This window comes from Mastomys coucha, unplaced genomic scaffold (genome assembly GCF_008632895.1).
Source record: "Mastomys coucha isolate ucsf_1 unplaced genomic scaffold, UCSF_Mcou_1 pScaffold16, whole genome shotgun sequence".
NCBI lineage: Eukaryota > Metazoa > Chordata > Mammalia > Rodentia > Muridae > Mastomys > Mastomys coucha.
The window spans coordinates 100,180,889-100,192,763 of record NW_022196898.1 but is presented as its reverse complement, the minus strand read 5'-3'; the positions used below and the strand labels follow the sequence as shown (position 1 = coordinate 100,192,763).

At 44.8% G+C, this 11,875-nt stretch overlaps 1 protein-coding gene and 1 pseudogene across 1 annotated transcript in view; one reads left to right on the top strand and one right to left on the bottom strand.

The window, feature by feature from the left end:
• Positions 1-1,877: 1,877 nt before the first annotated feature.
• The window catches only part of Pigk (phosphatidylinositol glycan anchor biosynthesis class K), an 86,530-nt gene continuing 76,532 nt past the window's right edge, over positions 1,878-11,875 (bottom strand). The window contains exon 11 of the mRNA XM_031375900.1: positions 1,878-2,561. Coding sequence (XP_031231760.1) covers positions 2,445-2,561 — 117 coding nt within the window. The 3' untranslated portion in view covers positions 1,878-2,444. The remainder of the gene's footprint in view (positions 2,562-11,875) is intronic.
• On the top strand, positions 9,289-10,005 carry LOC116093957 (annotated as a pseudogene).

Here is an 11,875-nt window from a genome sequence, read left to right as displayed (position 1 = left end):
GACATTAGCTAGAAGTGTTAGGTCAGAACCCTAGTCATTGCCTCCAGCAAAACCACAGAATTAGTATAGGAATACCAAATTAGTCCCAGCAGGGAGGGCTCCACTCCTCTTCCTCCTGCTTCACACGTGGCTACCAGAACTCCACTGACCTTGATGTTTGGTCACTTGCCTACGTGACCTTGACCTCAGTCCTGCGCCTCTTGCTGTAACCCCCGCCCGCCTACGTGACTTTTGTCATCTGCCCTGCTTGCTGTATGGTATTTAAGCCTGAATTTCACCTTATACAAATACATTCAGATTCAACACATCCATGTGTCTCAAGTCTGTTTGTCATCCACCAACTTATTGCCCACCTGACCAGAATTCTCATCCCGTGGAAATTGGGGTCCCCGCAACGAACCCGGTCTGCAGCAACCCAAGCCACCTCACAGCAGAGGAGTGGCGGGACCAGCTCTCCCTCATGCAAGTCCAACTCACCCACACTCTTACTTCCAGGACCAGCTCTGTAGTGCTGCCTGGGTGAGGTGAAGGGCCAGCTCTCCAGAGGGCTTCTCCAGCCAGTGAAGGGCGGGGCCCGTTCTACACAGTCCTGGACATCCACGTGGTCCCTGGTGGCTGCTCCATCAGGGTCTTCCCTTGCTCTCTAGTGGTAATGAGCCTCAGATAGTGACACCTAACCTTGCCTCTGCGTAGCCACGGACTCAGACATGGCCCAAGGCGGCAGGGCTGGCCACTCACCACAGGCTACGCCTCTCCATCCTTGAACCTCCAGTTCTGTCCCTCTTCACAATGCCCAAGCTGCTCTACTTCCCCTTCTCTCCCATCTGACCACCACATACTTGAAGACCTGGCGGGTGGGCCCCTGGATGACGTCCTGTCTATGCACAGCCCACCTGTGTCGTGCAGCAGAGGGCAGGTCTGTGGGTGGCATGTTGCTCCACAGGTCTCTATGATCTTCCTCCCCAGTTGTGCTGCCGAGATTTGATTGGATGAGTTGATTTGTATGTGTCCTAGGCATAACCCAGCTTTGGCCACCAAGGCAGGCAACAAGCTAGGCTGAACTAGAACTGCCATCTGCTCTGCCCTGACTGATATAAAAGAAATATCATAACAAGGTGACTCTGCCTATTGCCAGGGAGTTAGAAGAGCTTGCTTACTTGTTACCTACAATTAGAAAACAGTATTTGTAAAGGAAAGAGATGAACATAGAGATTCTTGGATGAAACAACTAAGTGCCCCCTCAAACATGAACAGTAAGCCTGTGGGCACACCCACCCCAGATACAGCTCCCTGATGCCAAAGTCTGAAAGAGAAAAGAACATCTGAGACTGGTCCCAGAACACAAGCTTGGCGGACTTCCCACCGTAGCGAAGACGCGGAGCTGACTGACATCCTAGACCAGTCAGTGTTGGATGTGAGCTCTTACATCTTATGGGATACAAAGCAACGCACACTGTCTTACTGATCCATCAGCCATGAAGGCAGGGCCGTCAGTGTGTGTGCTCCATGCATGTCATCCAGTTTATGGGACTGTCCTCAGGGACATCATAGATCCAGCTGTCAGCAATCTGTCTCATTCAGGACAAAAAAAACTGAAGAGACACAATCAATTCTAGACGTTCACAGGATGCTTAAAAATAAAAAATAATAGGGCATGTTACACTGAGTGGCTAACACTAAAGTTCTCAGAGGCACGACTTCCCTAGATAGACAGCTACCAAGCTGTGTTTCCATCTTCCCGTGCAATTAAAGCTGCAGAATTCCACGAATGACTAAGTCATTAGTACACTCCCAAGGGAACTCTGGGAACAAGGTAGGGTCCATCAGAAGCTGTCATGTGAACACCACACCCTTGGCAATGCATTCCACGGTGTTTCTCTTTTCTATTGTTTATTGTCTGTTGCCAGGCTGACCTTCGACCCCCTGGGCATCGACTCAGCCTCCAGAACAGCCTGGACTGCAGGCAAGGGCATCCAAGGCAGGTTCACAGTATGTGCTTGAAGGGTGTCCAAGGAAGGGGAGAGGTCAATAATACATTGTCAACACCAAAAGGTTAGAGATGGCGCATTCTGTGTGACTGGAGCATATGTGCGTAAGTACAAAGACCAAGACAACACACAAAACTATGAACAAGCTAACTTCCTTTAGTGGGCTAACACCTTCAGAACTCTTACTTTTAGAATGAGAACAGGGTAAAAAGAATTAAGCAATAAGTTCCAATGTCATTGTCCTCTGTTTTCTATAACTCACACACACAAACACAATGAAAGACACATTCTATGGCCAATAAACAAGTGCATTAACAATATCAAGTTACAAAGTCAAAATTAAAATTCAATTTTCCTAATTTTCTTCCCAAATTTATACAAAAGCAACATATTTAAAAACATATAAAAACCCAAGGCTGCAATCTTCCAGTCGTTCTTCTTCATAGGACCTTGAGTCTAAAATATGAACTTCATGTGCTTGATCCCATAGGTCTTAAAGAAGACCATGATGATGAGCGCCCACAGCCCCAGGATGAAGCCTCCAGGGGGGTGCCAATCTTTCAGCTTCGGCTTCTGCAAAACAAGAATAACACGGCCACCTTAGACTAAAGAACTCAGCAACAGATAATGTAAATGCCACTGGGAGAGAGCGTTTAGTGGAGGTATTATCAGAGGGTGTGGCCCAGTGAACACACTGGGACAGCAACAGTGGAAAGACTTCACATCGGATGACTGTCCTGCTCAATGAAGCTCTTGCAGGCACAGCGCCTGCCCTGGCCCAGTGCAGCCGCCTCCCTCAGTGCAGCCACAGCCCTCCTCCAGCTTACTCAGCAGGGAAGAGCCCTGCTGCTGTTTATCTCGCCATTAATTCTAGTTTTACATGCCTCATCTTTCCTATTAAACTATGGCTCCATGAGGGCCATGCTGCTGACAGGAGCACTCACACACCACACTAATTAGAGGCTGAGGACACGGTGCGGAGCTATGGCCGCTCATCCCAACAGCAGCAACCGCCTGTCTGGGCACAATCAACCTTGGTTGTGTATTCTGTCTGCAGAGGAGGCCCTTACCTACTGTACTTTTTAAAACTCTCTGGTGGTGACTGTTCCCGGCTGAAACACTCTTTTTCTCTGAATTCTCAAAAGGCTGCCAGTTACCTTTGCCACGCATCTCCACACCAGCCTGCTGCTCCAAGCCTGTCGGAGTCCAGCTGAGTGACCTGTGTACCTTCATCTAGAGTCCACCACACACCGCTTCTCCAACACAGTCCCCAGCTGCCTGTCACGTCCAGCTGAGTGACGTGTGTACCTTCATCTAGAGTCCACCACACACCACTTCTCCAACACTGCCCACAGCTGCCTGTCACAGGCGCCTTCATCTACAGAAGACCTTTCTCCCACCTTGCTGTGACTTCAACAGCTGCATTACAGCTCTGTAACTGAGGTGTGTGCCTACTATGTCTTTCTGTGTCAGCTTACTGTAATGCTGAGCAGGACGGCAACTGTTACAAAATGAGATTCAACTTCTCTTAGTTCAAAATTAAGTTATCAAACTAAAATGACAACAGCCTTAGTAATTAATTTGGATCATACTAAGTCTTAAGCATTTTAGTCAAATGTCTAATATGAAGTAACCTGGTAATAATAACTCAGTGGTACACTCCAACTTCATTCTTGTCTGCTCTAACTCTCCTCCAGAGAGGGCCCCAAAATCTGACCCAAGCATGTTAAACCCAAAGCTGGCAACAGTGGTAAGCAGTTCCTAGCACTTGGGAAGCAAAGGCAGGGATCTGAGGCTGGCCTGCGCTGTCAGCAAATTCCAGAGTAACCTGGGCTGCATACTAAGACCTTGCCCCAGAAACAAATGTATAGAATAAATGAAATAAAAAAAATTAAAGGCAATTTTCCTAGTTACTTTCTACTAAAACTATGCAATGGGGTATTGAGTTGTAGCTCCCTAACATGGACAAGGGCCTGGGCTCAACCCCAAACAACACACACACACACACACAAAACACACACACACACATACATGCACGCACGCACGCACGCGCACACGCACAATCCTATGTCTACATTGTATACCTACACATCCTGAAACACACTAATTCTTAGGTGGATTTGATCCTTTGTAAAATGATGGTGGTGACAAAGGTCCCTGCCCTCTAGTGTCATATGAAACTTTAAGTACACCAGGTCTCAGGCCATTCAAAGCTTGGAATTCTCTAAAATTGTGGTCTCTTTACACTATGGGAAATTATTTTTTCTGTTAAAAGTCTAGAATAATTAATATAAAGTAGTTATATTAAACCTAGGTAATATCAATGTCACAGAGAACCTAACTTGTTACTAAGTGTGATGGCTGCTCTGCGCCTCATATTCCTTGGCCACCAGTCAAATCCGAGGTAAGGCCCGTGGAAGCCCCAGCAAGGCTTACGAACAGCACTGTCCTCCGCACACAGAGCGGGCTCTAGCTCGCAGCACAGTAGAACACCTCCAACAGGTGGACTGGAGCCTGGGGCCAGGGCTAACTGGGAAGACAAGCGTCTGCCGTGTCCTAACCAGGAGTCGCTGCTTCTCATGACATGTGAAAACACATTACTCTCCTAGGAAAATTAAACAATTCCTGTCAGTACTCATACGAGGGTAAGCTCAGTGGGAGCCGGTAGGACCAGAGAATCGTTCTATAAATCAGCTTTGCTGCTGAAAGGGTCGGGAGGTGTTTCCAGTGCACAGGTAAGTTCCGCCATTAGACTAGAGAAGTAACAAGCAGTTAATAGAAACTATTTTATAGCTGGAGAAGTTGCTTGCCAGTGCTATGCCTCTGCTGGCCTTATCTTGACAAGGGGACCAGACAGAAAGCAGGGCACTGGGCTGCAGCTCCCAAGAAGAAGTATCGGAAGTGACAGCGGAAGATGAAGCATGTGCGTGCACACGCGTGTGCTCACTCGTACAACAATCAAAACATGGCATAATCGACAAAAGCAAACCTCAGCTTTCAAACACCAACATTTGCAGTGAGTTTTTTATATTTCTAATGCATTTAGTACATCTGTTTGATAAAAAGTGGAAAATTCATTAAGAGTCCTCTGGACTGAGCTAAAGGCGGGCTTTCCTGCGTCCTCACAGAAACCTTTACAAAGGCACAAAACACAATACATATCCTACCCAAGTCTAGTTAACTTCTCCAAGAAACCCAGACACCTTCGCTGTCTGTGTGTCTTAAATGTAAGGCCTATAAAGGGCTAGGGAGCCCAGTTTGCAAATTGCTACACCCTATGCTAATGCCTGCGAGGCCCTGAGAAAGCTTTCAAGTCTGCTGAGGACAGTGCTAAGATGGATCTACGAGGCAGCCCCCAGTGTACATCGTATCCCAATCTCCCTCCTGGCTTTCCATTTACACACAATCCCCTGAACCATGGACACTGCAGAGGCAGAGGCACTGACAACAGTTCACCGAATCCTAAGATATTCACACATGAATACGTTATCTACACAGAGGAACAGACAAACATCCATGTAAGAAGTCATCAAGAAATGTAGTTTTCCTTATACATTTCTTCTTCTTTAAGGAGCTCAAACCAGGTGTAATAGCAAGGCAGCGTGTGACCCTAGTTTAGTTTCCCTGCTGCCTGCAGACCCTGGTAGCAGTAAAAATAACACAAATGTAAGAAGACATTCACATAAGGGCAGAGAAACACCCACACTCTGCCAAGGCCAGAATGTCCACAGCCAGGTGGAAGTGGAGACAGAAGACCCAACAGGAAGCTTATGGGCTAGCTAACCTGTGTTATACATGCAGCAGCAGAAACACCAGAACAAGGTAGAAAGTCAGAATGGACCCAGAAAGATGTCCTGAGCTCAATGTATGTGCAGAAGCACCTGCCCCCCCATTATAATAAATAAAACAAAATAAAGGAAAACCATAAAGAAAACCATGAAGAAAATGCTCCCACCCACTGAAAAAGAGATGCACCCTGAGGATGCAGAGAAGGTACTTCTAAGTAAAATTTAATAAGAAAACACAATTAATTTAGGAAATTAATATAGTATAAATTTTATATAAAAATATAATAGAAAAATATAAGAAGTATCCGCAACAGTGGTTCTCTCCTGTGGGTCACAACCCTTTGGGGGGGTCTAATGACCCTTTCACAGGAGTTGCCTAAGACCATCAGAAAAACATAGATATTTACATTGCAATTAATAACATTAGCAAAATTACTGTTATTAGGTAGAAACAAAAATCATTTTAACATTATTTATTGTTTTTTTGAAACGGGGTTTCTCTGTGTAGCCCTGGCTGTCCTGGAACTCACTCAGTAGACCAGGCTGGCCTTGAACTCAGAAATCCTCCTGCCTCTGCCTCCCAAGTGCTGGGACTAAAGGCGTGCACCACCACTGCCTGGCTAAGGAACTGTATTAAATGGTCACAGCATTAGGAAGGTTAAGAACCACTGCTCTTAAAAAGAAAAAACAAAAAACAACAGCAGAAAAACAAACAAAAGCAAAAAACAAAAATTTGGGCTGAAGAGATGGCTCAGCAGTTAAGAGCACTGGCTGCTCTTCCAAAAGTCCTAAGTTCAATTCCCAGCAACCACATGGTGGCTCACAACCATCTGTAATGGGATCTGATGCCCTCTTCTGGTGCATCCAAAAAGAGTGACAGTGTACTCAACATACATACAATAAACAAATGTTTACAAAAACAAAACAAAAAAACTAACCAACCAACCAAAAAACAAACCCAAACACCAAAGACGGCGGCCTGAGATGAAAAGGAAGCCAGCGGCCCAGCTCTGGGCAGCCCAGCAGGCTAGGGAGAGCTGCTGAGTTCTTCTCACACCTCCGGGTCCTGCACTCACGGACTGCAGCAGCCTCACAGCAAGCAGCTTTACAGCAGGTCCCATAAGCGGGTGGCGTCTGTGGGGAAGTAGGTCAGTGGTCTGTGCCCAGTACGCATAAGGAAGGCCTTAGACCGGAGTGTCACGCTGGAGCAGGGGAGACGTTTCTACATCCCTGCTTCTGGAACTGGTTGATCAAGAAACTGCTTTTGGGTAAAGGAATGTAACACAAGTGAACCTTGGAGCCTTTGCCTCGTCCGCTCTGTCTCAGACACCTATTCCCATCCCGAGACAGCTCAAGCTTCTGGGAGAGAGTGGAGAAGCAACATCTTTCCAGCCATTGCACAGCCAGGCCACCTCGCTCACCACAGACACCAGGGCGAGCAAAAGAAATACCCAGCTGCACTCAGCCCAAACTGCCACACTGGAAAACTATCCACTCAACCACTGATCAACAAACAAAGGTCTTAAGTCCCTAATTTGAGGAATGATTTATCATACATCAAAGCCATGAAATATAAACCCTAAGGTGGCAGGAAAGTACGGACTCTTAAGGTCATAACAAAGACTCGCACAGATCACTTGTGGCTCAGACTTCAACAGTGATGTGTACATAATGAAGGCCTGAGAGAACTGACTGGCTACTCCACCAGGAGCTCTGCTGGGACAGGCAAGGTCACATGGCCAAGTCCTCAGTGTGTCCCGCCACTGCAGGCCACTGCAGGCCACTGCAGGCCACTGCACAGTGTTTACTTCCCACTCTCCAGTCCCAGTGTGAAGTGCCTGCTCTGCTGTCTTCTACTCGCCATCAGTAGGCAAGGGAACCCATTAGCTATAGTCAGATGCTGCCCCCTGCTGGACAAAGAAACACCTCCCACCTCTGCTTTTGACCCTTGCTAAACTGACAGTGTAGTTAATCTAATTAGATAATTATGAATGACTGTTCTCCACTGGCACTTCCATTTTGATAGAACACTAATTATAGTTTTTCCTTACCGTGGATCACTTTTATGAGATGAGAATACCTACTGTTAAAGTTTTTATTAATACCACTTTGTTCTCACTGGCAATCCAGATACAACTGCTAGGGGGAAAAGTAAACTTTCATTTGAAACTCTTATACATATAACAAAGTACATAAATGTATCTGTAATAACTATTGAGAAGAGCTCATGCTTGAAATAAATATCTTTTTAAAATTAGTAGCCATCAATCATGTCAGTAAAAGAATAGATTTTTTTTTCTTTCCCTTACAATAGCAATTTAAAAACATAAGACAGGTAGGGATGCCTATAGCATGAAATGTCAGGCAAACAATGATATTAGTTTACAAAGAGGCATAAGCTCTGAAGAAGAAAAAAAAGATAATGCTAGCCAATATTGGGGTACTGGCGCAAAACCAGAAAGATGGACACAGAGAGTAGAAAGGGAACCAGGGATGTGTGGGTAAGATAGGAGTGAGGAGGATGGGGAACAGGTGGAGCTAGATACACTAGCTAGCTTAGATACACTGTATTCACGCATGAAATTACCACTACTAACGTTTACAAATGTCAATGGCTTACAGCAATAAAGGTTCCTTATAATCCCCTCACCCTTATCTGTGAGAGACAGGTTCCAAGACCCCAGCAAACGTCTGAGGCCAGAGGTACTATGGAACTCACTTTCCATACAAACATTCTTATCACAAACTGTAATTTATAAATGGTACAGTAAAAGTACTACTAATAAAATACAATTATGATAGCAAGCTCCTACAGTAGATGTTACGAGTGTCAAAGGAAGGATTTACTGATGCTAGAAATCTCTGAAATCAACGGCAAACAAGTCCAGTTTCCACATTCTCAACACTGGGTGGGTTAGTGTCAAAGTCAGATCTGTTTTAACTCAGCCCTGGAGACACCGAAATACACTCTATGTTATTTAAAGTTAGATACAAATACAAAGGACAAAGGGGATAAAATGTAGGGAATTCACATAGTAAAAAGATTTATAAGCCCAGATGCAATGAATGAAAACAAGAAAGCAAAGGCGTAGAATGGAAATAAATTTCTGAAATACCTGCACTTTACAAAGTATATAAATAAACTTAAAAGGAAATCAATAGGAAAATGTAACAGAAGAAAGGATTAAGCTCAGGAGGCTTTCTCCCAAAGTCACGAGCCACAGGGCTAATCAATCAAGGAGACGGGGATCAAAGCTCCCACAAATCTATAAAGGGTTGATTCACTTTCTCTGTCATAGAAACTATGCAAATGTTTCCTCTTTAAAATTAAACTAGCAAATGTTAATTAACAAGGTCAACTTCAGCGTTAGGTCTTTAAAATGGCTCTTCTTCCTCTAGGAACCACAGTAAAGGAAGTCAGAAGTGCTGACAGAGCTTCACACAACCTCCAGTCTCACCTCCTCAGGAACATCAGGAAACAATGTCAGCACTGCAGAGCACAGCCACAGTGTGTTGGTAAACAACTCTAATGATTTAAGAGAGTCCTATCCCATGATAGCAAAGTTAAAACAATATGCAACTTGAGTATGAAATATGGCTTAGAATTCTACAGCAAAATATTTAAAGGAGAGAAATATACTAATTCCTTCCTTCTCTGGAAGAAGTAAGATTGTAGGTGGACACTGCTCAACTCGGATTTATCTGTACTTTTAAAAAAGTATATGGCTCTTCCGGGAGCCATGGGTTACTGTACAGACATAGCCAAGTCCAAGAACCACACCACACACCAACAGTCCTGCAAATGGCACAGAAATGGCATCAAGAAACCCTGGCCACAAAGATGTGAGTCTCTTAAGGGGGTTGACCCCAGGTTCTGGAGGAACATGTGCTTCGCCAAGAAGCACAACAAGAAAGTCCTGAAGAAGATGCAGGCCAACAAGGCAAAGGCAGTGAGTGAACGCGCAGAGGCCTTCAAGGCCCTGGTGAAGCCTCGGGCCATCAAGCCCAAGGTGCCAGAGGGCCCCAGCCTCAAACTCAGCTGTCTGGCTTTCATCGCTCACCCCAAGCTTGGGAAGAGGATTCGAAGCTACCTGGCCAAGGGGCGCAGGCTCTGCCAACCAAAGCCTAAGGTTCAAACCAAGGCAGGGACCAAAACTCCAGCTAAGGCCCAGGCTGCAGTTCCAGCTCAGGCTCCGAAAGATGCCCAGGCCCCTGTGAAAGCCCCATAGAAAAAGCTCCTGCCAGTGTGAAGACAGACGGTCTGCTGTGACACACCTACACACATACTGTCTGCAGATGACCAGTGTCCTATGCTGTTTCTACAAATAAACTTGAGGCAAGATCTGTTAAAAAAAAAAAAAAAGTATATGTATAATGCACAGGAATTTAAGGAGGGGTGTGTGTAAGGGGGATGCACAGAAAAAAACTGCAATCCAAGAGTCTCCAGGCTGGGAAAAGGGCTCAGCATTAAAACACCTGTCATGCAAATATGAGGCCTGGAGTTTAGAGCTGTAAAAGCCCACGTGGTGCTGGGTGTGTCGCCTATTCTCCAGTCTCTGACAGCATAGACAGGCATCCTCAGAGTAGGCCGGTTAGCTAAAGTTGCCATAAACTCAAGCTCTGGATTTCACAGATATACCCGCCTTAATATATAATGTAGAAAAGCAATGGAGACGCTTCCTGACACCAGCCTTGATTCTCCACATGCATGAAAACACATGTGCAAGCACAGCCACACACATCCACATGTGAAAAGTAGAAAACAAAAACGAATGGAGTTACCTAGGCGCAGCTTCACACTCTTCTCCCATTGGAGGAGCAGTCCACACAAGATGCCGCTTAAGTAACCTGGGTACCACGGTGGGCGGTGTGACTCGAGCGCATTCTCCATGTGTCCAGTGCTGCTCCTGACATCACAGGACTGCTATTTTAATACAACTCCACGTAACATTCTGGACACCTCCACTGAGCTTTTCCTTACAGCCATGTGACAGAGCAGTACCTTATTGCATTTTGTAGTATAGATGTATTTGAAGCAAGCTCATATTAAAGTATTTTTATAATTTCATTCATGCCCATTAGAGCATTTCCTAAAATGACTGGTTTTTATATAGTTAAGGTACTCTACAGACTGCTGTTAAATACACTCCTCTTTTATTTTACCTCACAGAAACATCTACAATGCAAAGGTGAATGGCTCACATAAAACCACAATATTTCAGGAACCAACGCTCAGAAGCTCAAGGGCTACCAATTATCAAAATGTCTAATATTTCAAATGAAAGGGCTAGGTAGCTAAGCAACGCTACACTCAGAACTGTGAACGGTTCACTCCTCCTTTCATGTTGTGAGAAAATTACCATATAACTTCAAAACACTTAGAGTACATAACTAAGTATTAAATTTATGTAAAGATGAAACAGGATTTTTGAAATTATACATATTTATTGCTAAGCAAAGAGAAAATTACCAAAATTTCACCAAGATTCTTTTCTAAGAATAATGAGAGTTAATTATACTATACTCTAGAGAAACAAAATTATAAAACAATCTACCAAGGTTACAGTTACAATACTTCAGAAAATAATTGGTTTCCACTATCTATTTAATATAATTTATTAGTATTTTCAATGTATCTAAACCCTTTACATAAAACCTAACATATTTTAATGTGTATGACTGCTTTGCCAGCCTGTATCTCTCAGACCATGAACACGCAGTGCCCATGGGGCCAGCAGAGGTTGTTGGATTCCCTTGGCACTGAACTTGTAGGCTTCTGTGAGTTGCCATGTAGGGCCTAGGAATAGAACAGAGGTGGGTCCTTTAGAAAAGCAGCCTGCACTCTTAATTTCTGGGCCATCTCTCCAGCCCCTATGACATAAAGGCTTCAAATTACATTAATAGTATAAGGGAAACCACAGGAGGCAGACTTGTAAGACAACCTCACTATTCCCACTCCAAGAAAAACAACTGCTTGTAAGGCAGGGATTGGGCCTGGGACAGGGTCTGGTGAGCAGCTGTACTACAACATAGAGGACTCTGGGATACACTGAAGGTCTCTACAACACAGAGGAGGACTCTGAGATACACTGAAGGTCT